Source organism: Galendromus occidentalis, unplaced genomic scaffold, assembly GCF_000255335.2.
Source record: "Galendromus occidentalis unplaced genomic scaffold, Mocc_1.1 scf7180000077522, whole genome shotgun sequence".
In the NCBI taxonomy this organism is placed as follows: domain Eukaryota; kingdom Metazoa; phylum Arthropoda; class Arachnida; order Mesostigmata; family Phytoseiidae; genus Galendromus; species Galendromus occidentalis.
In genome coordinates, this window is record NW_003805510.1 from 217,652 (window position 1) to 245,076 (window position 27,425).

Here is a 27,425-nt window from a genome sequence, read left to right on the forward strand (position 1 = left end):
ACCCCTTGAGCACGGGAAACTTACCATTCGATCATCTTGGCCGCACCTGCATGACTCTCAATTCAGACTATAGACCCACTATCCGTCGAAGATTCCGAGATTCCCAGAGCCATTGCCGGGATCTCGACAGTGGTTCCACATTCGTATAGATGTTCGGAGCAAGCGTTTCGGGAAACAGAAAAAACTTCTCCTCGAAAGAGCCCTCAAGAGTTTCACGAGTCGCGAGAGATTCTATGCACAACAATGAGGAGGAATCGTCGATTTATTATCAAAGAGCGAGCCAAATGCTCGACGACTAACTGCTCTTTCGCGCGCTTTTTTCGAAGGTATCGGTACGGGACAAAATGGCGCGGTCCTTCTCCGAAGCCGACAGAAGTCAACGAAAGGAAAACATGCACGCTGTGCTAACCGTATCCAAGTATCCAGTCATGTCATTCAGGAGGTGATCTCCATGTGGATCGAGTGGGTTGCGAGAAGGAGGGCATAGCGATCGAATCTTCCTGGTCCTGCTCGAGAGGCTGCCACTCCACATTCATCTGACCCTGCGATGCTGTCCTCGCGGACTGTGGTCAAGTTTGCCCCCGAGCTTTTGATCTTCCACCCTGACGAATGAAGTTGATATCTGTTCACCTCTTACGAGTGACATCTATCCCGGATTCGCCAGCAGAATATCTGCGCAAGCCTTCGGCAAACGGTAAGTGCAAGGAAATCGGAAGACATGATTGCCGAGCAGAGTTCCGGTCCGAGGGAGGTTTCCCCACACTCTGGATCTTCCAGAGCTCTCCCCGCATTCCGGCAGATATAGACGATTGTGGAGAGCATGGAGGAAGTTCGTAGTAGAGCTTCCGAACTCACCGCTTCTCTTCCAGATCATGTCACTCTCGATCCGCGCGGGCTCCTCTATCAAACTACCGACGGTGCCGTTGAAAGCCAAAGTGATATTTTTGGTTTGTGGGGGCACGGTACTTGTGTTCAGCATTGCGTCTAGTCTGTGGTTCAGATGGAAACGTGACAAGGACACTGGTTCGAGAACCAGTGCCCCGAATAGCGATCGGAAGCGAATTTACTCATTCAGGGGGCTGAATGGAGGTAAGATTCTCAATATTTACTCTCGATATCATTATTTACCTTGTGCGATAAAACCAAGCTCTTCGAGGAGCTGTATCCGACCCTTGATTCACCAGTCCTCCCAGACAAAATTCAATGCTCTTCCCCGCAGACATCCCGCAACTCCGCAGCATGCCATCCCCGCTGTGTGTGCGATGTCGACAGTTCCGGGACGTGGACAAGGGTTCGGTGACGACTCTGAACACGGTGCTACCTGAGCAAAAGGAGGAGTTCACGCCTCAGCAATACGGAGTCATGGGTATGGAGGCGCTCGACACAGCCATCCATTACTGGGAGGATGCTGTAAGCGTGTTCCAAAATTTACCGAACTCCAATGGAGGAGTCGCGCTCATGGCTTTGCCGGTGAGTTTTTCGTACCGAAATGAAGCGGCTGAGTCGACGGATATACGGTGGCTACCGAAATCGCAAAGCCATCATCGGATCTATGATTTAGGTATATATCAGTGGACTCATGCGTTTTTCTCTATCGAGGAGCTACATAGGTACCGGTCAATTGCAGCTCGATCCGAATGCGAAAGACTCACGGGTCATATCTGTTTCGAATTTCAGACTAATGCTGAATCTGAGTTCGTCAGTCAGTTGAATATCGTCATGAAACAAGCGTTCAAGCTACGAGACAACACTTCGAAGCTTTTCCTCGACAACACTTCTCTCCTCTTCCAAATCACCGATGACAAGAGCTCGATCGCTGGAGGCCATTTGAAAGACTATGACAGGTCGGTGCTCTCTACGAGCTATTGGAAGAATGAGGAAATTTTCGGAGTGATGTTGACTGATTCATCCTCTATTCAGGTTCGACGCACGTACCGTGACAAGTTTCGACGAAGAAAGTTTCGTCTCAGCTGAGGGCGATATAGCCAACTTGAAAGATTTCGAAGACGCCGTGAACCCGGAAGAATTACATCTTTACCAGAATGCTCTTGCGCTGCTCAAGTGTGACGGTGAGCTCCAGATTTCGCTTCAGGTCAATGAGCCAGTACTCCGGGTATAAGTAAGAAAAAAAAAGCTTTGGATCCCGTGCCATTCCAGTTCTCCTGCAAACTTAGCATCGACTAGCCCGGAGCTCTCGAACTTGGCCGTGCTTTTCCATAAATGGGAATTTCTCCCACAAGTCCCTAGATTGAGTTCATTCTTTCACAGGCGTACCTGCTCGAGCAATCCGAACCAATTTGGTGAACTGTCATACCGATGAAGAGTATTTGGCGAAATTACATTGCGTTCGTCTGGCCTTCCAACATCTGACGCGACAGAATTCCGTTCGGACGATGTACATTGATGCCGGATCTCAAATTTTGGCTGGTCTGCTCGTCTACGCCGAAAAAGATCCAAAATACTGCTTAGAAGCATACGTGAAACTTATCGAATGGGTCGATCAGCCGGAAAATCGAGACATAATGGAGCGAGAATTGAGGGCTCGCGGGGTATCCGCCCTGACGATCTACGATGTTGTTTTCGATTTCTTGCTGATTGAGGCTTTCGACGATCTCGACGATCCTCCACAGTCAGTTCTGTCGGTCATCCAGAATAGATGGCTCTCCGCCGGTTTTCGTGAAACGGCTCTGTCGACCGCCGTGTGGTCGGTCATAAAGGCCAAGAAAAGTCGAGTCAAAGTCGACCAAGGATTCTTCACACATTTCTACAACGTGGCTGAGAATCTAACACCGGTGTTAGCTTGGGGATTCCTCGGTACGAACCAGGACCTTCGCGATACTTGTCTTCATTTCAAGGTGGGTAACGACCGTTTTTCCTCGGAGTCCGAACTCCGTCATTTTCGTATCAGCCCCAAAACTTCTGTTGTCGGGTCTGCCCGAGCGGAGCTTCCTACGGGCAGTGATCGGCTTAAATATTCATTACAGCAAGAAGTCATGAGCTTGATGGTGGACGTCTTCGATTTCAAGAAAGTTCGTTACACCACAGTCGAGCAAATGGCAGAGGATATTTTTGGACTATCGCAACTGACCGTTGATAGGATCGCGCAGCGCCTCGGAATCTGATTTCGATATACGATCGGTATCGGAGAGAATCTGAAGCTTCATATGCTTGTGCTGACCGCAGAATGATATCGGAGTGTCTCCGAGATGCGATTCCGTGGTCACGACTCGTGGCTTTTGAGTCCAGTCGGCTTCCCAACCTGCTCGAGAGGTTCCACGAGCTTCATTCGCGGGTTGCAGATCCAGATTCAGGACTGAAGCATTTCCATCCGCTCAAAGGACTTCCCGGGCTCGGATAACGTGGAGACTCTACAGTTAAGCCGCTCCTCAATTTTCACGTACACTCGGAGAGTCCCTGTATTGCAGCTGTTGAAGCTTATTATGTTGAGAGCGAGATTCTACACTTGTTCATGCATCTATCCTCATAATGGGCGTGTTGAATTTGTAAATTAAAAAGAGCAGTGATGGGGAACATCTTGATAATTATTGTTTTTCTTTACCTCTACTGTATCGCCGATATAAGTGAAGAGAACCACAATTTTCGCTCGGGAGCAGCTGTATTGTAGAATAAATTTTATTGGGTGCGATTCATTATCTCGAAACTTGAGTTCCAAACATCAGTTTCTTCCAGAGATCACGAGGATCTGTATCTAGTGAATCTAGTGGGATCAGAGTGGAACACCATTAGGACGTTTGGGTTTTTGTGACGGATAGCTTATCACAGATATTCGAAGCGTTCCCCTCGTCGAAGCCTACCACCATAGCTTCCTCAGAGGACTCATCGATAAATATTCGTCATCTTCGTCAATTATATTATTGTAAGTCATTAGTAATATGTCCGAATTTCGTGCGCAATCATATACGCATGTATGTATATGTGTATGGTATAAAAGATAAATTAAGCCGGAGCATGCGAGATACACGGCTGTTTAAAAACGGAAGCGATTCCGCAACTCGTTGTATGAAGGAACGATCGGATCAACCAAGAGAAGAAAAAAAGCTCGAACTCCGCGTCAGAGAGATCTTGACACTGGTCTTGGGTGGCTGCTCTGCTTCTGAGCGGCATCCGCGGGAACGGATGCTGGAGATTCGGGGTGCCGAAAAAGCATTCCGACGCTCTACGCGAGTGACGAACGAACCTCAGAATCATTTCTCTGATGCGATGCCAAGTCACTGACCGAATAATCCAATACTTCTCTCGATGCAGAAGAGGCAATCGGGGTAAGGGAGAATGAGCTAGCCTCGATCAACAACAACACTAGAGCCGCTCCGGTTTACGCGGAGAGGCACTTCAAGAGTCTTTGACTGGAATATGAGAATATATGAGGGGGCGTGAAGCAAAGCTTCCCCAAAAACCCCGAGAACACAACCTCCGAATTCCCGTCTCTGGGACATACATACTTACAGACATTGATGCACTTGTGAAAGGGGGCCTCGAGGCCCAACGAGCCCTTGCACCAAAATATACAAGTCCCGCTTCGAATGATGATATCCGAGCCAAGAATTTCTAGAGAACTGATCGAGTTGAGCACTCGAACCTGACTTCTCCAACATTCTATTCTAGGGGGGTCGTGACTCGTGACGATGCTGATGGTCGAAGACCTATGCGGTCTCGATTTCTGCGATTGGTTGTGAGCTGCCCCGACAGAGCGTTCCACTGCGAAAGTCGCAGCATACGCCAAGGTCTGCGCGAACTACCGGACCGTTCAAGGGGAGCGATGCTCAGAAGTTCAGTTGAGAAACCCGATCGATACCGGTCACGTTACGAGAATCGAAATCTTTATCGAAAAGTGCGAACGTCGCACTCCTCGGCGTTGAGCCCGAATGCCGGGAAGGGGCTAGAAATGAGTTCGAGAGGGACGGGGGCACGGGCGGCGGATGCGGGCGACCAGCGTAAAGTGAATCCACTTGCCCGTTCGGTACAGGGAGCACACTGCCGCTGTTCTGGGGGCCACAACCAATATCAGGAATTATGTTACTTAAGTTGAAATTCGTTTGCGAATGGCTGCCGCTGCTACTGCTGCTGCTACCGTGCTGTCGATTCGTTGTATCCGATACGGATTGATGATATCCACTGGCAGGCAGACATGTAGGAGTGCTCCTGCTGTGACCTGCGGTCACGGACGATGAGGAACGAGCGGGCATGAACAAATAGCCTCCGTCGGAGAATGCGTGAGATGAAGTTGCCATCGGCGGCCACATCCGGTTCTGGTGACTGGGCTTCTGTCCGCTCGACGAAGATGAGCATTGATTGAAAGCGTTCGCAGATGCTGAACCGACCATACCGAAATCGAAGTAGCCACCCAGTGTCGAAGACGACCTCGAATCCGAGCTCATCATCGTGTAGCTATCCAAAGATTGACTCGATCTGGTTTTTTGAGCGGGCTTGTTGTTGTTACCGCTGTTACCGCCAGGATTGTTGCAGTTGCCACCGCTACTTCCGTTGCTTGCGCTCGGCGAGTGATTCAAAGCCTTACTTCTACTCGACTGCGACTCCCCACCGACGTCCGTCGTGTCGCAAGGGTAACCTGCGATAGACGATGGTGGGCATTTCGATGTGGGTACAGAGATCCCGAAAATATTCGCCGGCGAAATTTGCTTATTTCCCTTATCCGCGCTCGGCAAGAACTGTGGTGGGACTGGGGTCACGGGCGGTGCGAAATTGTTCATGAGAACTCCCGTCGAGTGGTCGTGAAGATTCAATGGAGGGTGAGGGAAATCGCTACTGAGGGATGAGCTCGCTTGGGAGTGGAATCCGCTGTGGGAGTTTTGGTAGATGTGTTGACTCACAGGACTGCTCTGGATAAGGCTATTCGAACCGTACTCCGGGGTCGGGTTTGTTCGCGACGGAATAAAGTAATCGTTGTTCATGCCACTATTGACCCCCGCGAAATTGTGATGGTTACTGTTGTTGTTCTGCGATGAATGATGGATCGAAGAAGTGTAGTTGAGAGAGGAGTTATTGCAGAAACTGTCCAAATTATACGGCGTATAAGTTGTCGCTGTAGCTGCTGGCACGTTCGAGTTACTCGTCTGTTGGGATTGCTGTTGCTGCTGAGGCGCCGAAGCCGTGGCCGTGGCAGCTGTCGCTGTCGAAGGTGGCGGTGGTAACGTAGAATGGAGCGACTGGCTGCTACTGTTATGATGGTACATGGGTCTCTCGGTCGGAGTCGAATAGTTCACGTTATACGGAGTGTTCATGCTCTGAGCTACTACGGATTTTGTGGAGTGTGCGTTACCATTCATGTGATCGATTCTTTTGTTAATGTACGTGGGTGAACCGGCGGACGAAAGCGTGATCGTGTCACCGGCCCCACCCGTTTGGAGGAGGCTCTCGGTCGAGTATGGGGAGTTCAGCTGATTCGACGAATTTCTCAACGAACACTGAACTATAGAAGGTCCGATGAGACTTTCAGCAGAATAATTGCATAGCTGTTGTTGTTGGTGTTGCTGTTGTTGATGTTGTTGTACTTGTTGCTGCTGCTGCTGCTGTTGCACTTGCTGCTGCTGCTGCTGTGAGTGTTGAGTTTGATGCTGCTGCTGCGATTGTTGCGGTGGCCGTCGCAGTTGATGCGATTGGATCTGTTGCCGCTGTTGTTGTTGTTGTTGCTGCTGCTGCTGCTGCGGTGGTGGTGGCTGTATGACGATCTGGCTTTGAAGAGGAGGCTCCATGGAAAGTGATCGATTGACAGCTCGGTTAACGTCGGGGCTCTGGATCGGGGAAAGAATTTCTCCCCGAGGGCTCCGCGACGGGGGCGAAATACTTTTAGAGAAACCGGTCTCGTTGCTGAGAGAACTGCATTTCGGCCCGTTGCTGTTTGGTCGTTTATCGGATGTTTGGTTGAGTGTGTTTATGCTCTTCGTTGCCATCTCTGGCTCCTGGGATTTGGGCGGATGTTGCAGATTTTGCATAGGGGATGGAGCGGGCGGAATAGTTAAGCCGTGACTCTGTCGATAGTCCATCGGCGGGAGCCTTAGACGGGGCGAATTCGGGCTATCACTCGACTGCAGAGTCGGCATCGACAAACCGCTCAGAGAGACGGGAGGAGCCGATTGGATCTGGACGCCATACAGCGGGTTCGCGTTGGAGCCTCGAGTAGTGTTCACATTGATAGAGTTCGATATCAGAGGGATGCCCAGAGCGTGACTCGTCGTGGGTACAGTGTTCGTGGGCATAGCTAATGATGTTGACGTCGAGCTCGACGACGAAGACGACGCAGAGGCCGATGATGCCGCTAACGACGAAGATGCTGCCGCAGCTTTCAAGGCTTGCGCTACGGTTCTCGGACCGGCTCTTTTCTGTTCATCGTCTTTAGTATTCGTCTCGCTCGTCGCAATCGTAGACGTTGGTGGAGATGTGGAGCTCGTCGCAGCGGCAGCAGCTGTAGCAGTCGCCGCTGTCGTGCCCGTGTCGACCGCACCGTTCGCACTGGCGTGACTCATGGTGGTAGCGCGCTTTTCTTGAGGGACGACCGAACTAGAAATGCGTGTTTTACCAACAGGAGTTTTCGACGGAAGCGTCACGACACTGTTCGTCGAGGGTATAGGTGTTGAGGTGAGACGTTGCTCCCGATCAGTGGTCTGCATGGCGTGCACCACCCGGACTCTCGGACTTTCGAGCGATGAGATCTGGACGACTTGTTTTGGCTGAGAATCCTTCACAATGCTTTCAGGAACGATATTTGTAGCTGAAGATTTGGGAGGAGCGGGCTGGGCCGTTTTCGCCTTGAGAGGCTGCCTCGTGGGACCCGGAATCGCTGCCGTGACCGCAACGGTCGGTAAGTTGCTCGATGCGACCACCGACACTCTTTTCGGAGGATTCTGCTCGGGCTGAGGTAGTTGCTGCTTGACGTTGCGACTGAGAGAAGTTGAGTGGAATGCATCCGGAGTGTTATCCGGAGCCGGAACCTGAGCTGAGAAATTTGCGCCCTGAGAAGCGACTGTCGGCTGACGCTGATTGCTGCAATGAGAGGTGAACGCGACCGTTGTTTTAGGCGGTGGCGGAGGCGAAGCCAGGCCCGGAAGTTGAGGTTGTGAATTGAAAATACTCTCCGTAGCCTGCGCTAATATGTCAGTTGACGAAGCGTTGGCGATCTGCGATTCTTCCTTCTCCTCTTCAGACTCGAAAGAGATACCGTTCGAGCTGGAAGTCTTCCGCTTCTTGCTGCCCATGCTGCTCATGACAACCGTGGGCTGGGATGTTGTGGGAGACGAGGAGGTCGTCGATTGGGCCATCAGGAAAAATGAGCCGCTCGGCGTACTCGCAGGCCTTTTGAGACCGGCATTCTTCGCGATATCCCCAGCCACGGCGTGGACCGTATTGATAGTGTTGGCGTTGATTACCGCTGTTTGAGTCCCGTCGACAAGTGTCGCTGAAGATTTCCTCGAAGGATCTTCCTCCGTGGCAACGCTCGTGTTCGTTTGGGGTTTTTCCCGGAAATTCGTCACGGGGGCGGGAGCGGCCGGAGCGGCGGACGCATCGTGAGATCCAGCTGTATTATCGATGAGCAACGTTGATAGAGTCACTACAGGCTTGCCGTTGGAGTTCGTGGCCAAACTCAGAATGGGTTTCCTGGCGGCGGCGTTCGCTGTCGTTTGTAGGATCGGAGCCTGATTCATGGCGGCCGTGTTGACGAACGAGAATCCGTGGGAAGATGAGGTCGTATGGGATACGATAGGCAGTCCGAGCCCTCCACTCGCGGACGGCAGCAATATCGTTCCGCTGGCACCGCTCAACGAGAGGATCTGGTGGCCACCCATGGCGATTGTGGCCTTAGGATCCGTCGCCGACTGAACCAGCAATTCCTGACCGTTACTCAGAATGAGATCTGTTCCCGTCGCACTGGACACAGCGTTCACGATCCGGGGACCACCTGAAATTTAGATTTCGTTTATTAAGGCTCCGCGAGCGGAATCGTAAGCTTCCAGCGAAGGAAAACCTGAGAGCGATGGAAGAGGTGAAGCGTTCCCGTGAATGCTGATCCACCTACTCACCCGGTCCATTTATGATTATTGGTTGCGTCTGCGTTTGTGCGGGGATGATGACGTTCGATGCCTGAGTCAAGACAGTGCCCGTCTGATCATTGATCATCAAAATAGGTTGGCCTTGCGCTGTTCCCAATTGCATCAGAGGAGGTTGGAGCAAACCATTCAAGGGGAGGGAATTCACGCCGAGAGAGTTCAAGGTCATCGTATCGGGTTTCGGTGTGAGCGGTGCCGTCGTGGACGACACGTTCGAAGATACTTGTCCCTCCTGTTAATTGGGAGCGGATATCCGTGAGAAAGACGGCGCAAGTTCTCGCATTCGTCGGCAGAAGTCTATCGACTCGGAGATAAGAACTTACTGAGAAAATAATTAAAAAAACGAACCTTTGGGACAGAATCGATCGCGTTCGTTCTGTCAGAGCCCCCGTCCTTGACGGATTCCTTCTCGAGGGCTGTTTTCCGTGCGTCCGATATGCTAGCGACGGCGCTGGGCTCCGAACACAGAGAAATGCCGTACTTCTGGAGCAATCTCATATAGTTCGAATTGACTTTCTCCAAGTCGCGAATCTGGTTGCGCATATCCTTCAACATGATAGCTGCAAAATGTTCCCAATGCTGAGATAGAAGCTCAAGACTATGAGGAGGGGACGGCCGAAGATGATCATATATTATCGGGGCCTCACCATGAACCGCAGAAACTTTATCAGCCACAATTCTCTCGTTGAGATCTCTCAGGTAGGTGATGTATGTGCAAGCTCGGCATAGAATGTCCACTTTTGCCATCCGTCGGGGATCTCGCTCCGGAAGGAGCTCACCCAGGCGAAGAATTCCAGCTGATATCTGGAAGAGGGCAAAGGAGGTTCGCAATAGAGTGGATAAGTCGATACTCTTCGCCTCTGAGTCCTTCCTCGAAAAGTTTCCCTCTTCCCCCCCTCCCTCAGGAGACTTTAATTTGACTCGATGTATCTCGCATCGACGTCGCGGAACCATGGAAGAACCGCCCGGCAGAAAATTCAATAAATATCGAGCTCTGAGTGATACCGAAGCACCCTCCTGGATCCGCATCTGAGGAGGGACTCCTCGAATGTGGGGGATTCGTTCCAACGAACCTTGTCTTTCCGCCTCCTTTCTAGCTCGTTGTGTTGCCATTTCTTGTATTCCTTCCCCACCTGACGAGGATCCTCACTCGCCACAACAGACGACGAACTTATGGCAGAAAACCTGGAAAATAGCCCTTCTATTTCGACAATATTCGATTAGGCGCACACTATAGATTCTATGCTCGTTCAGAGAAATTCTCAGAATGAGTTGGAATCCTTCTCTGTCGGTCTCCCTCTATCAACGACTTTGCGAGTATAGTCTGTACCGCATCTCGCTCGCTCAGTCCCAATAGGATAGGACCCCTGCCTGATCTGCACGGGGTATATCTTGCTGCAGCCGATCTTAGGAAGGACTAACCCATTCGAATCTTTGGCATTTTCTTTCTCAGGAACCATGTTTCTCTCCTCCGTAGACTTTTGGGGCCCACTAGACGCCGCCACAACAGCAGCGGACTGCTGAGACTCAGGACGCTGCTGTAGCTGCGGTCGCTGATGCTGCTGTTGCGTTTGCGATGGTGGCAGCAACAACGCTTGCTGTTGCGGTTGTTGTTGCTGTCGTGGTAGCCCACCCGAGTCACCTCGGTCCAAAGACATAGCCAGCTAGCGCTCACATTCCTCGAATCACACCGAGTGGATTAGTGTTTTGCTTTCACTGAAGTCAGAGTCTCGTGGTTCACATTTTTTTTTCCAAGTTCTCTCACTTCGACCGAGTCATTAAGGCTCGGGCTATGAATTTTCACCCGACGTGCTGCTATTTTTCCATATAAACCTCGTTTTTGAGCGGCACCACCTTCGATTTTCACCACTGCGCTGCGCTTCTCGAACACATCTTTCTTTAGGTAAATGATGCTTGTGATCCTTGTTTTCGAACATACCCACGAAATACGACTCGCAGCGCACGGAGCAGCGTCCGCTCATGGAATCGCTGACATGACGAAATACTGGACTTCCTTCAGTCATATGGCTCGATCTTCTGCTCGTTGATTCGGAATACCAATGGACCTATGGGTCTTCACGCTTCTCTCTGGCGGGATATGCCATTAAGATTCGACTGAAAATACTAGCTTCGTACGATGGCTCCATCAGCTGCCGATCGCGCTGCGGTGACACACCTGGAGGATTCCCAATCGCTCGAACTCCGATCGAATCTTGCGAGATAGGCAGCATCATTTCTATTATTTTTCTCTTCTGTCCATCATTCTCATTCCGATTATTGTTTCACGGCACCTGGGGAAGCATTTCGGACTAGCTGGCTCAGAGGCAGGGGCTAATCAGAAGCTGGCCCGCGGACCGCGACCGATTCCGCGCCCCTCCTCTTTGGAGCCGAATCTCAATTTTTTATCTGCGTGAGTTCGCGATGCTGATTGACGGCGAACACGACGGAGCTATCCAAACCGGGAGCTATTCCATTATCCGAACGCGTTACTTTGGGAATCGATGTCGGAAAATCAGAGCTCAGCGGGTTTCCTGCCGCTGGAGGCGATGGAGACTTCCGCATAATCGCAGAAGTTTCCCTTATGCGACAGTTTCGGAATAAGTGGGTGAGGCTCAATAGTCCCAAACTCCTCAACTCTACGGGAGTGGGTAGGCCCCTCCGGAACATTTGGTGCCACGCAAAGATGAAGCTGATCGTTCCCAGAGAGAACAAGCGTACCGTGCGCTTTTGGGGAAGCCGTTTCGTTCCCTGGAAACCTCGGAGTCGCCGCGAGCGAGATGGCTCATCACGCAAATCGACCGACAGGATACCTCTGAAGCGGCCTTCAGACGCCCTAACGGGAACGGCGAAGGAAGGCTACGGATGTGAGGAATCGACACCAGCTTCCACTGTCAGATCTCCAAAACGATTCCTCGAGCGGGAACGAGGAAACGAGTTGCTTGAGGAGGAGCTGGCTCACGTCTGTTGGACACGATAGGCACCCTAGAGTACCGGAATCGGGAGTAGGAGTCCTCCACTAACTCTACTCGCAAGGGCGACGGATTTCGTAGGGACATTGCAAATGTTTGCTCTGTTGAGACGTTGGAATTTCCCATTATTGAGACTTACTAAGCAATCGTTGGGGAGAATCGGATGACTTCGGAAAACATCGGAGGAGAGCCGCCGACGGAATTCGAGTCTCAGAAGGACGATCAGATTTCACTGCGCATAGGGCAGTATCAAGTATCGGAGTTCAACAGCAGCCTCCGGGGTCCGATTTGTTCTCATATGCATCGCTCGAAGATCCTTAAGATCTACCGCTTGAAACCCAATTAGCCGCCCGTATGCATACTATGTACATGTGGAACGATCAGCCTCAATCCGATCAGAGATTGTGAATGAGGAGAAGTGAGTGGGTGCCAATAAGGGATGGGTCGATCCACGTTTATTAGCTAGCTTAGTTTCTGTTCTTTGATTCATCCAGCCATCTTACTTCAGGTCCGATCGCTCATGTCAGATCTGCGGCTTCTACGTTCATCTACAGCTACAGAGTTCCGGTGCGGCTTCTCGATGGGGTGTCACATCCCGGTGGTGTTGATCGTGCCAGGAATCCTGCCGCGGTCAAATCCATCCGATTTCGTTAAGTCGATTGTCGAGCGGGTGTCAAGGAAGCTGTCATCATGACTTGAGAATAGGTACATGGGTACATCAAGGGCCATATTCGGGATTCGTGATAATTTCCCCAAATCTGGGTGCGACATGAGAACGCGGCTCGGTGAAGTTTCGGCATGATGGTTGAATAGACACAGGTGCTTACACTTTATCTTCCGATCAACACATTGAGAGTACGATGTAGTTCTACATCAATAGTTCCTTTTCCAGGGTGTGAGTGAACTCGAACTCGGCTCAACAGACGCCGCGCAGCGAGTAAGTTCCTAATAATCCATCTCTCGGAGTCTTGGTATGTACATATGACTTATGCTGTTTCTTCTGAGTCAATCTTCGGCGATGCGGAGTATCATTAGCGACCTATATTATGGCGCCTGACGATAGACAGCAGCGTTCCGGTGAGGATCTCGACGTGCGCATCATGACAGGACATCGAATAAATCTACGCGTAATTACAATCGATTGCTTATTTTTCCTCATAATCCACGACGTCAATCGGGATCACGGGCTCATGGCCCGCGCAGAATGACTGCATCCGGTGGTCACATATTCAAGATACCCGATTTCGATGAATATTCGCGGAGAGGGACTTGATTCAAGCGCGATATCCGATGCCTAAAATTTTGTAAGAATCAAGGACTTTGGATATCGTACTTGAGTACATTCTCCTCTCTATATGCAACCATCATATCGGCTTCCACTGCGTGACGATAATCATCAGGATATATTAGTATAGAAACTTAATCCAACGAAATCATGGGAGGGGACTCTCTGCACTATCGAATGAGTTCCCAAGTCTAGGCTCTGATCCGAGGGTCATATTCGACGGCCATTGTTGTTGTTCTGGGACTTATGCTCGCGCGATTCGATGAAATCTTCCCGCTCGGCGGTCTACTATTCACAAGGCTCCATAGGAGCGACTCGCTCTTCAGCTGCGTGGATCCGTGGTTCCGTGAAACGGCAGCGTAGCGGGTCGTTCCATTGCGACGGCGCGCCGTCGCCGAAAGTCATCGACAAAACCAAAGAAGGCGAAGTCACTTTCAAACGCGGAAACATCGAATTGTTGCAGCGTCTTCGTCTCAATTTCTTCCACACGGTCCCAGCTACCGCAAAGGGAGAAGTGCCGAGAAGAACTTGTTTTCCGACGACGAAGTCGAACGGACAAGCAGGCTTGTGTGTTTTTCGGCTAATGCGCCTTCTTCTCGATAGCCTTCCATAAGGAGGAACGAAAGTTTGCTTCGCTCGAGGCTGACCTGATTCAGAGAAATACATGAAGGGGACGGATCATGTTATGTCGAATCATGTAGGACATCCGAGTATGGAGTCGCACGTCTGGGAGTATCATCGCAGCAGCGAGAACGCGCTACGATGATTTTCACAGTCGAGGTAGAATTGAGCTCTATGTTTTTTTTTCGAGTGGAATAATACAGGAGCGATCGCGCGAGATTGACTCGTGGGTAAGGGAGCAGATGCCGGAAGTATTGACAAGGTATGTGACTGGCGGTCATCCTGGAGGTGATCCGCCCAGAGCCTGCGCCCCAGACTCCAGACCACAAGCTTACGACGAGTTCCGCCAGCGACTGACTCTGGGGCAACAGTAATCAGATCTTTCGCTTATGGCACGACGCACGGAGTAGAAGGTCCAGGATGTTGAAAGTCAGAGTCAGAACCAGTTTCAGGACGCTCACGTCCTATCCTGGTCGGTCCGTCCCCTCATGGGCGATGTGAGGGGGCGGGGGGCAAGGCGGCAGGAACAATGAGTGATTCATGGAGATGTAGGTAGAAATCTTGAGACTTGATCACGAAACATCTGAAGCCACGTTTGACGAGAGCCCGCAAAGAGCTGCCGAGTCCGGTGATATGTCTGCCTGGGCTGAGGTCCACAGGAACCAAGAGGCAAAATTCGATATGCTCCGGTAGAATCAATTTGACTTCGCTTGATTCCCGACACGATGCCATGCTCGTCATGCTGAAGAGAACAATGGCTCTCCGCAGTTTGAGCTTTATTTACGGGAATGCGGCATTAGGACCGGGCAATGCAGAAGATTCGTATCTCGGTGTTGCCAGGAGAGAAGGATTTTGAATCCAATTCCTGTTCCAAGCCGAGCTACATGAGAATGAGTTGAATGGACTCGACAAGGGCAAGCTCCCTCGACGGAAGAGGATCTTTTCGGGCAGAGAGAGTTCAAGAGAGTCGCTTCCGAGATACGCTCATGATAAGCAGAACGGAGACAAGGCATTCACGCACTTTTTGTGTAAACACCGATGGAGCCGCAGATCTGACGGGAAAGATGCTCGCTTTCTTTGATGCGAGAAGGAAGTTTTATTAAAGCAAGCTGCTGTCTTGCCTATGCTGCAGTTGGCTTCAAGATGTTGGCGTTAGTTCCTGCTGCGTTGGCGGTTCTGGCAACCAGTGTTTTTGGTAACTAGACTCAATTCTTCGATAAGCGTCGAGAGTATAATTCCGGTGGAAGTTCTCACATCATATATGTTTCTTCCGCAGCTCAAGCATCGTTCAAATGTCCTACAAAAAACGGATACTATCCCGATAAAGAGCAGTGCGACTTATACTACGAGTGTCGACATGGGGTACCCAAACAGAAGCTGTGTGATGACGGTATGGCATTTATCTGGGCTCACAACCCGCTCTATGCCAAATGCGATGTCATCACCAACGTCGATTGCTCAGACCGTCCATATTTGCGTAAGTTCTGATTCTGACTGCAAGCCATCGCTTGACTCTTGCATCCTGGAATTAATTGGGTTGGACCCGGAGTGTTTCATTGGAGAGGTGAGAAACTATGTCTTACGTTTCAGAACAAGCCAAAACATCCCTGCATTGTCCGCGAGCCAATGGATATTACCGACACGAGAAATGGCCGCAAACTTGTGACGAGTTCTACCAGTGCGACAAGGGAAAAGTGAAAGTGTTGAAGTGCCAGCCCGGTTTGGCCTTCGATCCCATAACATCTGGATGCCAATGGGCGGCGAAAGTTGAGGGCTGCGAGCATCTAGCCGACGTGAGTTTAGCTTAGGTCCATACCGAACGAAAAAGGGGCTAGAGTATCGGCCCATCGGCAAGCTCTCGACTGATGCGCCACCGGACTCGGTGGATAATTACCGAGTGACCTTTCGATTCCGTCCCGGGCACCACCCTTAAGGAAAATCATCGAACGATTTCGCGATTCCCGCTCTATTCCGCGGCTCCCGTGAATTTTCGGCCTGCCACGACCGATGTACATACGTGCCTACACAAAATATCTCAGAACAGACGAGAAGATCTGCCTTGTGTTCGCCATCAGTCATCACTTTCACTACATGTCGGCAGGAAGAAGTACCCCACGCGCCAGAATTAGAAACGCTGACGAGTGGAACTCTTTATCTTTCCCCTGATGTTTTTGATCAACGTCTATAAGAGCAAACTTGATTCCACCGCACTGCGTCAGCAATGACCCCATAACTTTGTTGGAATGTGAACCACCGTGAACAAGCGGTGCAGCAGTGTCAATCTCTTCTCTTCGTTATATTCTCTAGATGGAATAGTATAATGGCGAAGTGCGGCGGGAAGATTCGTAGTGGTGCTGCGCACACCTTCCAACACTCCCCCTTGCGCAGAACCACGAAGATCCTTCGAAGTGGAGCGCGATCTCGAAGGCTCCCCCTTGCTTCAAAACCTGAGCTCCCATTCAAGGTGGATGAGGCACCCTCGAAGAAAACTCAACTTAGGTTCTACTTATCTGAAGTACTCCCATCGCTCGCGAAGTTCTCTGGCATTCCGCAGCACTCCGCGACCCAGTTTTGGTCTTGTATAATCGACGGGTAGTGACAGCTCGGTGTTCCGCTGACTTTGATCTCTGTCCTGACCCCGGCACGGTCGGATATTTCCTGTGCTCCCCGAGTCCCCATCCAGTTTCCTGGAATTCCCGACGCTTCCCGAGCAGCCTTTGTCCGCGCTCCGAGCGCTACTAACGCTCCCAGCATTCTCATCTCCGCTCTTAGCGTCCTCGACGCTCCCAGCGTTTCCATCTGCGCTCCCAGCGCTCTCAACGACGCTTCCAGCGTTTCCGTCTGCGTTCCGAAAAAGGCTGGCGGGCAATTGAGCCGTGCCTCAGCCATCGCTCGATGCTCCATTCCAACATGCCTCAAATGGCATTGGGTCCCATTTCGACCCTTCAGCTGATCTGAACCTGCCACACATGGCACGGGTTCATCATCTCGACCGACCATCTCATCACGACCAATTCCCGACCCGCCACATTAGGCATTGGTCTTCCGTCGTCCTGACCTGCCACACATGGCATCGGCCCCTCATCCTGACCTGCCACACATGGCATCGGCCCCTCATCCTGACCTGCCACACATGGCATCGGCCCCTCATCCTGACCTGCCACACATGGCATCGGCCCCTCATCCTGACCTGCCACACATGGCATCGGCCTCTCATCCTGACCCGCCACCCATGGCATTGGTCCCCTCATCTTATCACCCGGACCCGCTACATCAAGCATCGGTCCGCTCATCTCATCGCCCGGACCCGCTACATCAAGCATCGGTCCTCTCAAGCTGTCCACCGGACCCGCTACCTTAAGCCTCGGTCCTCCTTCAGATTCTTGCCAAATGATTGACGAAACCATGGTGTGCTCATCGAAGACAACAGTCAGAGCTTTCTCGATACGAGATCTTTAGCTGTCTTTAGCTCTCATCGAGTCCAGCAGCAACCATCATCGACACGCTCTCTTGAATATCGTGTCGATCGCTTTCCAGCTAGTCGTGCATTCACGCCATGTTCATTCTCGGGATTCGTACATTCACAGTTCTACACTCCAGTAGATCTTTTCTGAACACATATCAACCCAACACAGGTCTTCCTCCACCTGTGTCTCTCTCCCGTTTCGCCTGTCGCGGTGTTTTCCTCCATAGTCACTTGTTGGAAGATGTACTCATCCAGACGCGAAGACAGACGCGATTCTGAGTCCTCGTTGACCATTCTCCCGCCGGGCTCCTTTCCGTCACCACGCCGCGGTTCAGGAAATTTCTTTTTTTCACTCGGTTCACTCCTATTGATTTCGCATAGGCACTCGCACAGCCTTCGTCAACATTCTATCCTCAATGTTTCGACTCTTTCACACATGGTGGCCTGGGCCCATAACCTGTTGGAATGTGAACCACCGTGAACAAGCGGTGCAGCAGTGTCAATCTCTTCTCTTCGTTATATTCTCTAGATGGAATAGTATAATGGCGAAGTGCGGCGGGAAGATTCGTAGTGGTGCTGCGCACACCTTCCAACAAACTTGGGCTTCATGTCTATGATATATCTTTGTCCCTGAAATAGCGGAGCCGATGGCCTCTCCACAGAATCGGATTCTGTTTCACTTAATTCACTCCGCATCTTAGTCGACGCTCGGTTTTTATTTCAGAAACTGCCGAAACCCCCCGGCCACGCTGAACCGCAATACGAGGATGACTACGAAGACGAGCCTCAACAGCCGCCGAAAACGCCGCCGAAACCTGCACAGGTTCAACCGCAGCAGGTTCGACGACCGCAGTGATATTCCCATGGAATATGATTCCCTCATCTACGCCCGGCCTGAATCGTTGCAAGATGCGAAGAACGTGTCTCCGAAATTTCTTTTTTAATTTATTCCTTGTCGTGCCTTCTCTCGTTCTCATTGAGCAGATCGATGCAGAAGAATGAAAACCGTGGAGGATTTGAATAAAAATGGGACGTGCGGTCGACCCGAAGCTAGTATTTTGATTCTCTGTGATCCGAAGCTTACTGTTCGGTCATCCGAAAGCGAAGCGTTCGAACCAGTGGGTTGGTCCCATGAGTAGAGCTGAGGGCTTTCGCTCGCAGCGGAAGATTGAAGAATGTCAGACGAAAGATTCTGTCAGTTAGGGGAAAGTTGAGAAAAATCGCTCTTGTCATGAGTATTGAGCGCTACGACGAATGGAGCGGTGTCATGGGGTTTTCTCTTTCATGCATAGCTGTCTGTTTCTCATGCATCAATGTCGGAGATAGCTCCGAAACCGCAGAGCTCCGAAGACCCGCCATTCCATTCGAGCTTCACCTGGTTGAGATTTCGGAGAAAACCCACGTGCTCCGACGCTTGCGCAACTCGACCGACTTCTCTGTGGATCGCACAATAGTGTCGAGGACGTCTGTACACAGAGTCCCAAGTAGCATAGAAGCAGTCGACCGCCGTCGTTGCAGCCCGAGGTTACGCTGAGTAAGATGACGGCGACTCAGGATCCTAACTGATTCACGGGTCATTGGTAGGCCTTGTCGGATCGACCAATGAATGGGACAGACTCTGAATAACAGAGTTAGGAAGGTCGTTATCGTTTCTTCTTTGAGGGACCTCGCAATTGAAAGATTCGGCAAACTCGACCGACCCCTCCTCCCGTATAATTCCAGTCTCGGCTCGGAACCAGCATAGTTCGGAATGAATGTGCTTTCACGCCTTCGGTACAGTGCCTGTGTCGGGACTACCGAACGCGCGATGATTTCACCCACCCGAGAATACCTAAGTGAATACTGAGACTTGAGCCTGGGTGACGGTCCACAGATTTCTTCTATCACTACCAGTCCTTGGGAAAACAGTTCCACGGAATCGAACCTACAGCTTGAGGACCTCTTCTTCTGCTCAAATACCCACTCGCTTCCAAAGATTCAATCCGGTCAAATGGAAGTCCCCCAAAAAAAAAGTCTGTCGCGTCGTCTTCACCGAGAATCGAGATCGTACTTCAACTGCATTCGATTTCGAGGGCCGCCTATCCGCCGAATGATGGAATCGAAGGGGCAGCATCCAAGCATTATTTTCCTGGAGAATCTATCAACGCTCGTGGATCCGATTACTTCTAGTGTCTCGGAGGATCGTATATCGCTCACAGATCTTCCGATGTCCAGCTTCCGGCGTCACTCGATTATGAGTCCCCGATATTTTTCAGGGAGAATTCTTTGTTTCCCGCACCAATTGAGACCTCGGAGAGCCATCACTGTGAGCCTCCGATCGAGCTTGGACGGGATGACCCAGGAACGCCCAAGCAATGCAAATCCACGCAGGCATCATCACTGGATTCGTCGATGAAAAACAATAGGGGAACCAGGAAATATGCTCTTTAATTGACAGCTCCACTCAGCTGAGAACTGCAAACCTGAGATTGCATGGAACTGTGTCTGTATATTAGTTATCGCAAGCAGGTGAACATGTCTTTCGGATGGAAGGATTCAGGATTTCTTCGGTCCTCCCAGAGGTTGACCCTTGTCTTTCCCCCGTAGCTTCACTCCGAGAGCTCGTTCCATCTTCGAGAGGATCTGCTGATTCGGCAGGGCTCTGCCGGCTTCGTAGTCATTGACGACTTGAGGTTTCTCGCAGATTTTCTACAAAGAGAGACTCGTTTTCAGAAATCGGTGCAGATTCCCCTAGATGAGGCGCTCCCGACTCCCTGAGTGTAGTCAGGTCGCATCCGGGAGAGTCTTTAGTTCATTTGCGGTAGAGGACTCACGGTAGCAAGATCTTTCTGGGTCAAACCCTTCTGCTGCCTAATTTGGGCAATGAGTTTCCCAGTGTCCGGATCGACGGTCTTGTGCTTGAGAACATCGTCCTCGCGATCCAACTTGGCCGCGTTCAAGCTCGTACCGGGATGCTTGTTGGAGCCCGCGTTGTCTGTCCGAATATCAAGAGGTGAGCTTGGATTCTCCAGCCACGAGAGCTCGAAAGATTGGTACAAGAAAGTATACAAGTCATGAAAATATACACGGAGCGTTTGCTTGACAGCGAAGCAGGAAGAGCAGCTCGGCGAAATCGCCAGATTACGGAGACATTTGCCCAGTCTCGGGGGAAGCACTCAACAGTTGAACGCAACCCCTGTAGTCAACCGTCTCCTGGCACATATTTCTAGGTCTGTACCGTACGGTCCTCTCAGCCCATCGGAGACCTCACCAGAATTATTTCATCAATTGATCCAGAAGCGTGAAATTACATTTTTTGTTGGTTTCGATTTCTAGTCCTGCTCTCTGCGCTTGGTTGATTGCCTGAAAATCGATAAGTTTAAAGAAATCGATGTTAATCAATCTTCTTTGATTCTCTAGATTCTAGAGATTCTCTGGATTCTATTCTCTAGATCCGCCCATCGAAGGAAGAGGATGGACCCCGAAGAGATACGTGACGAGCAGCTGGGGCGATTCGAAACATTTATTTCGCCAAAGGCTCCGAGCAGGGAAGGAAATGAGCTAACTGATCGTCCTCATCGCCAGATACCTACCTGTGAGCTTTTCATCTGCGAGCCCTTCACAGGCTTCTTGCGGAGAATGAGGGTTTCGGTATCCATGGAGAGTTATTTGAGCCGGGAATAGCGAAGATAGAAATGCCTAGCTCGGAACTCTTTACGCTGTTTTTTAGTTGTTGGCGATCGAATCGCTGCTGGCTGCCTGCGTGCTGTTATTCCTGCTCCGTCACGAGCAGGTCTTTAAAGACGAAGCTCGTTGGAATTTAATCTGCGGAAGGCAGCAGCGGAATGGATTTGAACTCTTAGCCGGAAATCCGCATTCGGAAAGTCCGGCTTGCCGTCTCATGTGCGGTTTTCGGGCCGAACGATTGGGATCGTCAGACGAAAGCTTCCTCGGGAGCGCTCCTGGTCCTCCGGGAGCGAATCCCGCTCGTGTATGCTGGGGAACGGGTGTCACATGCTCGCATTGACTCCTCGACTTTCTTTAATCGAGCGATGCTCCCGAGAGCGTCTTATTCAGGTGAATCACGAGACGGAGCGGAAGTCGCTCGTCTGTCAAATCAAAAATTGTGATCGTGAATCCTGCGTCAGTTCAGTCGCGCGGTTCGCACTCCCGATGAGCTGAAGCTGTGGGCTCGCCTAAAGCTCGGAAACTCTGGCGACGGAGAGCTGTCATGAAATGCAAGAGGCACCGCCATCATTGTGGTGGGGATCCGTGCGGTGAGGAGAGGATCTAACGACAAGCGTGAGACTCTCATACGCGGGAACTCATTGTGGAACGCCGTTGTAAGTTATTCTCGGATCAAGGATCAGTGAAAACATGGCGAAGAACGATACAAACTTCAAGGTAAGTGCACGGCCAACCACGGGGACGCTGGTTTTTTCGTTGATAGATCCCTCCTTCTATGAAACATCGGCGGACCAGTGTGGAGTAAATCGAAGTACCTCTCGAATCGATGGTCGAGCGTTCGCTGCTGAGGCAGCATTTGAATTCGAACCTCGTGATCACTTTTCCCTATCGGACTGATCGATGCTCGCGCTTATCCGCCAGAGCTCGATCGCACTCCGGCAATATGATCGTTGCCGACTCGCCTTTGGCGCCATCAAACTTTATTTGAACGCTGCCTCACTGGAGAGCGTGAACCGGTCATTCTTCGTTGTGAACGATTGAATTCACTTGTTACGAGTAGCGGGCCTATCTTATTGGGGAACTCTCCATTAAATTCGGCTCCGGTAGACGGTTCCATTGTACCTGAGCTCGGCCGAGTTCTCGAGTTCCTGTTCTAGAGCAAACTCGAAACTTTACTTGAGAACGATTGAGAGACGGAAGTTCCGCTCTGGATGGGGATGATGAGAGTTGCGAACGCTTATTGGACTTACCACCAGAAACTCGATTCCCATTCTTACGTCGAGTCCCCCGCATAGTCAATCCGCGGAACCGTTCACAACCGCTTCCCGGGCTGTATGAGACTCCCGCCACCGTCGGGCGTTCGAGAGTCATCTCCCTCCGATACAACAATCTCTCGGGGGGAATCGGATCCTCCAGCGATGCGAGGGACGACTCCACCGTCCGAATTATTCAATGTACGGCTAGGCCATCAGCATCCCATCTTGCCCGTCCTCCCCGGCCTCGTCCAAAGGTTTTTCCATGTGTGCGCTTGATCGTGTAGGCTGAGCGACTCGGAATGCGCTCATGAAGAATCCTCAGAATGACCATGTATTGCGGGCGTTTTTTCGTATCCCCCGGGCCGGAGCGAGTTGTTCGAAGATTTCGATGCATCGGTATCAGTGGGACTGCTCAAAAAACCCGAAGACGCGCGGGATATCCTGGCAGAATAATTTAAGATTGAAGTTCAACGAGTTTTAGTCCCCCAATGATACATCTCCCCTGCAACCGCGCTTTCCACAGGAGTTGTTGATGCTTTACCGTTTTTTCTCTTCATTGAACAGGCTGGATCCTTGGTGTTCGCCAAACTTCGCGGCTTTCCGTATTGGCCTGCTCGAGTTGAATCGAAAGTCGAGGGCACTTACTACGTGTATTTCTTTGGAACCCACGAAACGACGGCTCTTAATATGAGCAATCTACTGCCCTTCAATGATGAGACGAAGAAAAAGTATGGCAGAATCAAGAGGAAGTTCTTCGCGGAAGGTCAGTTGAAGTAGACGGTTCGTATCCTTAACGCTCATGACACATGGGCGGTGAATAATACCAATTAATTTTCAGCGATGGATACCATTCAGAAAGATCCCAATTTCAAAGCTGATTGCGTCTTCAACATCCCTGGCACGACGGTGAAGAAAACGCCAGCCGTCAAACCGGCGACGACTCAGCGTAAACGCAAACCGGTTGAATCGGTAGGTTTCGTTCGAGTTTTGTCGCTCAAGTAATCATTTATGAAGATCGAAGAATCTTGTGTACGAATCTATCCTGTTAAAGCTTCCGAAATTCCTATTGAATCAGATAACACAAGCGCCACCGAAAGCGCCGCGTGATCCACCGAAAAGACGATCCCCTCCTCCGGGGGGGCTGTCCGCGTCGATCGCAAAACGCGAGCGTAAAGAGAGCAAGCGGGACTCTCAGGAGGCTGGAGGGACTAAGAAAACGATCTCTACTGATAAGAAATCGGACGAGATCCTCGTACCTAATTCCTTCAAGAAAGACTCACAGGAGACGGCCTTCGACGCGGAGGACAGTTCGAAAAAAGGGAAATCTACGCTCGAGTGAGTCCTTGCTCCTTCTCTGTGGCTGCTGGAATCGCGTAATGGATCATGGCTCGGATCGCCAGGGTCCCAAGTTTATCGATCTCTAAGTTTTTCCCCTGTTTGCAGTGTCGTTGAACGTGCCGTTCCGGTTGTGTACGAGTATCTGAACAGCGAGCGGTCTCTCGCGGAAATGGGCCGCCTACCGCTCATAAAAAGACGAGTAAGTGAATGCGAGTACCCATCCAACTTCCGTCCACCTCTCGCGGCCATCCATCAGTCAGAGTGTGTTCCTTAGTTTTCGGAGTTGTACTCGAATCCAAGAGCTGGGGCTAATTGGCGCTCGCGTCGGAGTCGAGAACCCGGAGTCTAGGGGCAAGTGAAACGGCGAGAGAGGGGGCTCCAGGCCACTTTCTTCGGTTATTGCTCGAATCATTCGCAATCTGGAGCTGTGATGGCCAGATGTCGTCCGAAGAGCATATTCCATGCGCGCTCGAAAAGGAGCCGCTCTGCAATCGTTTGATTATGCGGATGCTCGGTAATATACTCCAGTCGGAAAACCACCTTCGGACACAAGGGCGAAACCACACTGAAATGATCGGGCTGATCCGTGACCGCTACGTGAAAGTTTTCGTAGATCAAACTCTAAGTGAACACTTTGTTTCGTCGTGGTTGCTCGACGTCTTCGGATACCACTATTGTTTGAGATGCGTGCACAAGATCAAATTGCAACTCGAATGGGGAAGCCTCACGGGCGGGATCGAATGTCGTGTCTCTACGGCGATCCACGAATGTGCCGTGTCGTTGTGCTCGGATTGGTGCGAGTTCCCCTTCACGGACTCCTTCGCCATCCGGAGTGAAGTGCTCGACGACCCGGACTTGTCTGACACCGAAGCGTTCATGGGTCATCCTCTGTTCTCGTCGACGCAAGCTCCCGTCGAATGCATCGATATGGGAATCCTAAAGGTGAAAGAGTTCGAGACCTCTCAGTGGGACCTCCGAAATATCTTCCGAGCCACGTACGGCGAGCGGTATGAACGGCTCCTCGGAACTCCGGGTCGATAGCCGTAGAACCTCGAACCACAGTGCGATTCGTCCGCAACGAATCCACTTCGATCCAGCCCTTTGTAATTCAATCCGTTTCAATCAACAGGAGCCCCCGCGTGACGCTCCTGCAGCGTCGAATGAGGACGCGGCCGCCTCGACTGCCGCAGCCGCTCCAACCGGGAAAAACGAGCAGGAAGCGTTTTCATCTCCCATCAAGAAACGTAAATTGTCTCCCCCGAAAAAGGCTCCAGAACGCTATCTCGAAGACGCACCGCAACGCAGGAATTCCGTCCAGAAGAAGGATGCCGTGGATATGAGGTAATTCGACGACAGGAGATTCCCGGATTCCCTGCCACTTCGAGACTAAATAAATCCCACCACAGCGACATGGATCGAGATTCTTGGCCTTGCCTCGAAAGAAGTCCGAACTCGAGAACAGTCGTGGAAGATTTCCTTCGAGGATTTGATTTAGGTGAACGGATTTTGCTCTCCAGAACTGCCGACGACTCTTCGTTGGATACATCATCAAAGTCTACCACTGAGCCAAAAGCTGCGAAAATCACGAAACGATCCAGCGGATCTCAAGCAGGGAATAAGAGAAGCACCGAGAAAGTAATCGAATATACCCCCGGGCAACTCGTCTTCGCGAAAGTCAAGGGATATCCATTCTGGCCCGCCAGAGTCAACGGGATTGCATCGAATGCGAAGCCGTGAGTTATGCGAGTCTCCCACCGAGAGGCTGTTCTTTTTCTTCTCTTTCGCCTTCTCGTATGTCATTTACTCATAGGAGCTCAGAGCCTAACTCCAGTATTCGAATTACGCAGGGTGAAATACAACATATTTTTCTACGGTACCCACGAGCGAGCGAAATTGACCGCGAAAGATCTCCTCCCGGTGAACGCCGAGACGAAGGAGAGATACGGGAAGCCCAACAAGCGGAGCCAGTTTTCTGAAGGTCTGGTTGAAATGAAATGCAACCAATGGGTTGAATATCCCGGGAGCTTCGTCTCATCGCAGCCATCGGAGCCGATCTCATCATCTACCGTGTCAACAACAAATACGACAACCTCGGCGGCGGCGGCGGCAGCAGCAGCGACGGCAGCGAGCTCCGCTGCCCCGACGAGACCCGTCGTTGAAAGTTCGCCGACAAAAATCGCTGGATCAGCCCAGCAGGAGCCTCAGTTGCCGCCAGTGACGTTGGTGCCCCAGCTGAACGTGCAACTAACTTCGCCTCATTCACCTCAAGGCTCATCTCAGAAAACCGGTTCAGACAAAGAGGACTCGGACTCTTACTCGGACTCATCTGATAGCGTAGGTTGCTCGAGACCCGAAATGGGCGAACAGTATTGGCGGCTTCTAGGCAACAAGTAGCTTGAGATTCCCCTGCCAGCTTGCGGGTATCGAGGTGGAGGCCTTTGTTTCGCTTTAACTTTCCTGCAACTAATCCGCGGCTGAGTCCTCCTCCCATGACCTGTCAACCATAACCCACATATTCCTTCGGTCGATTGACTGGCTGGCTTTGAGCGATCATGACATCCGGAAACCCACAGTCACCAAACACAGGAGCACACGTTTTCTTCAACCTCTCTTGCGGGAACATTCGGTGGGCACATCCAATCGAAGCGCGAGCGGTATCTCTTAGGGGGAAATCACGATTCGGGAGGGCGCGGGGAGGGGAAGCTTGTTCTAGGGCACGGGAGAAATTCCGTCCGACTGCCGGAAACGGGACATAATTCCCAAGTTGTTCGTCCCATTTACTTCTCCCGAGAACAAGAGCTTGTCAGACGATGTCGAAGTACTCGTATTTCCCTTGGCCGGAGCCCATGTGATTCGGGGTGATCGGAAGAGAAAAGTCTGGGAACCGCTGAGCATCGCTTCTCAATAAGATACTACACCAGCCATCATTAACCCCAATCATCACGAATATCACGACCCCTACGGGTGAGTGATGCTCACTGCTGACTGCATCCGCTCACAAGCTTGCCCATTGTGAGAATCCTTCTATGTTCGCTGTAGGTCCTTCATGCGTTCCGATATGCTACCTAATCTCGAACCGTCACGAACTAATAGCCTGCGTTATGAAAACATGCTCTTCCCGAGGTGCATTTCAATTATCTAATGTTTTTATGATTGCAGACCTAGATGAATCATTCATCGTATTTAGTTAGGAACTGAAGGCGAGTTCGGTACGGTCAGCTCAGGTGCCATTTACTGCCAACGAACAGGCTTCGGTCGCTTCTTGGTTGACGTGAAACAGTTGTCATAGACATCGGTGCAGTTGTCTTCCGGCAGCAACCCGACTACTACGGCTTCATGCCCAAGGAGGATCCACGGGAGTCAACTACTGACAAGGAACCGACGGAAATCAACAATGAACGCGCGGAACGATCTCTCGATGGGCGTAACAAATCGACTTGCGAGTAAACACGGCTGAATGCGGAGCGAGCGGAAAAGCCGTCAATTCTCATCTGTACTATCGTTGTAAGATAGTTCATATATACAAATTCTATATTATTATCGAGATAGTCATCATCATGATTTCCCTTCCATTGTTTTCTCTTCGATCATCATTATTTATGAGTAAATGGGCGAGCGAGCGAGCAAGTAAGCGTGGAAGGAATATTCTGCGGCGAATACGTCACCGACGACGGCCACGTCGAGCAACATAATCGAAGCGCCATCGAAACTGTCTCGAGTCGTCGTCGAACCAGTACTCGTCAG

The 27,425-nt window shown here is 51.1% G+C and overlaps 5 protein-coding genes across 5 annotated transcripts; 3 read left to right on the forward strand and 2 right to left on the reverse strand.

The window, feature by feature from the left end:
* Positions 1–368: 368 nt before the first annotated feature.
* On the forward strand, positions 369–3,642 carry Miga (mitoguardin). Its single transcript, XM_003747466.2, has 7 exons — positions 369–694; positions 870–1,089; positions 1,220–1,470; positions 1,678–1,844; positions 1,921–2,069; positions 2,269–2,855; positions 2,985–3,642. The coding sequence occupies exons 2-7, from the start codon at positions 873–875 to the stop codon at positions 3,120–3,122; spliced, it is 1,509 nt and encodes a 502-aa protein (XP_003747514.1). The 5' UTR covers positions 369–694; positions 870–872; the 3' UTR covers positions 3,123–3,642.
* A 1,136-nt stretch (positions 3,643–4,778) lies between these two features.
* On the reverse strand, positions 4,779–10,738 carry LOC100897647 (mucin-5AC). Its single transcript, XM_029112620.1, has 8 exons — positions 10,503–10,738; positions 10,154–10,265; positions 9,728–9,884; positions 9,429–9,640; positions 9,054–9,312; positions 6,750–8,932; positions 5,554–6,599; positions 4,779–5,505 (listed from the first exon to the last, which is right to left on the reverse strand). The coding sequence occupies exons 1-8, from the start codon at positions 10,736–10,738 to the stop codon at positions 4,782–4,784; spliced, it is 4,929 nt and encodes a 1,642-aa protein (XP_028968453.1). The 3' UTR covers positions 4,779–4,781.
* Positions 10,739–15,089: 4,351 nt separating this feature from the next.
* On the forward strand, positions 15,090–18,461 carry LOC100905013 (protein obstructor-E). The gene is made up of 4 exons (XM_003747435.2): positions 15,090–15,150; positions 15,232–15,432; positions 15,546–15,748; positions 18,146–18,461. Exons 1-4 carry the CDS (start codon positions 15,099–15,101, stop codon positions 18,275–18,277), a joined length of 588 nt encoding a protein of 195 aa, XP_003747483.1. The 5' UTR covers positions 15,090–15,098; the 3' UTR covers positions 18,278–18,461.
* A 1,388-nt stretch (positions 18,462–19,849) lies between these two features.
* Positions 19,850–21,165, reverse strand: mbf1 (multiprotein bridging factor 1). The gene is made up of 4 exons (XM_018641071.1): positions 20,994–21,165; positions 20,712–20,763; positions 20,235–20,395; positions 19,850–20,109 (listed from the first exon to the last, which is right to left on the reverse strand). Exons 1-4 carry the CDS (start codon positions 21,057–21,059, stop codon positions 19,957–19,959), a joined length of 432 nt encoding a protein of 143 aa, XP_018496587.1. The 5' UTR covers positions 21,060–21,165; the 3' UTR covers positions 19,850–19,956.
* A 612-nt stretch (positions 21,166–21,777) lies between these two features.
* Positions 21,778–26,075, forward strand: LOC108864817 (hepatoma-derived growth factor-related protein 2-like). Its single transcript, XM_029112621.1, has 8 exons — positions 21,778–21,804; positions 22,908–23,106; positions 23,182–23,312; positions 23,419–23,678; positions 23,787–23,880; positions 24,811–25,022; positions 25,199–25,414; positions 25,529–26,075. The coding sequence occupies exons 1-8, from the start codon at positions 21,778–21,780 to the stop codon at positions 26,073–26,075; spliced, it is 1,686 nt and encodes a 561-aa protein (XP_028968454.1).
* The last annotated feature ends 1,350 nt before the right edge of the window (positions 26,076–27,425 follow it).

Excerpts from the sequence above, each read along its gene's own strand:
- mbf1 (XM_018641071.1), bottom strand. The coding sequence starts at position 21,059 with ATGGATACCGAAACCCTCATTCTCCGCAAGAAGCCTGTGAAGGGCTCG. Across the intron at positions 20,764-20,993 it reads CGCAGATGAAAAGCTCACAG|GCAATCAACCAAGCGCAGAG; the intron begins GTAGGTATCTGG and ends ATCGATTTTCAG. Across the intron at positions 20,396-20,711 it reads AATCGAAACCAACAAAAAAT|ACAACGCGGGCTCCAACAAG; the intron begins GTAATTTCACGC and ends ATATTCGGACAG.
- LOC100897647 (XM_029112620.1), bottom strand. The coding sequence starts at position 10,738 with ATGTCTTTGGACCGAGGTGACTCGGGTGGGCTACCACGACAGCAACAA. Across the intron at positions 10,266-10,502 it reads AATGCCAAAGATTCGAATGG|GTTTTCTGCCATAAGTTCGT; the intron begins GTTAGTCCTTCC and ends GCTATTTTCCAG. Across the intron at positions 9,641-9,727 it reads TAAAGTTTCTGCGGTTCATG|CTATCATGTTGAAGGATATG; the intron begins GTGAGGCCCCGA and ends AACATTTTGCAG.
- Miga (XM_003747466.2), top strand. The coding sequence starts at position 873 with ATGTCACTCTCGATCCGCGCGGGCTCCTCTATCAAACTACCGACGGTG. Across the intron at positions 1,471-1,677 it reads TCGCGCTCATGGCTTTGCCG|ACTAATGCTGAATCTGAGTT; the intron begins GTGAGTTTTTCG and ends TTCGAATTTCAG. Across the intron at positions 2,856-2,984 it reads ATACTTGTCTTCATTTCAAG|CAAGAAGTCATGAGCTTGAT; the intron begins GTGGGTAACGAC and ends TATTCATTACAG.
- LOC108864817 (XM_029112621.1), top strand. The coding sequence starts at position 21,778 with ATGGCGAAGAACGATACAAACTTCAAG. Across the intron at positions 23,107-23,181 it reads GAGGAAGTTCTTCGCGGAAG|CGATGGATACCATTCAGAAA; the intron begins GTCAGTTGAAGT and ends ATTAATTTTCAG. Across the intron at positions 23,881-24,810 it reads TACCGCTCATAAAAAGACGA|GAGCCCCCGCGTGACGCTCC; the intron begins GTAAGTGAATGC and ends TTCAATCAACAG.
- LOC100905013 (XM_003747435.2), top strand. The coding sequence starts at position 15,099 with ATGTTGGCGTTAGTTCCTGCTGCGTTGGCGGTTCTGGCAACCAGTGTT. Across the intron at positions 15,151-15,231 it reads TCTGGCAACCAGTGTTTTTG|CTCAAGCATCGTTCAAATGT; the intron begins GTAACTAGACTC and ends TTTCTTCCGCAG. Across the intron at positions 15,433-15,545 it reads CTCAGACCGTCCATATTTGC|AACAAGCCAAAACATCCCTG; the intron begins GTAAGTTCTGAT and ends CTTACGTTTCAG.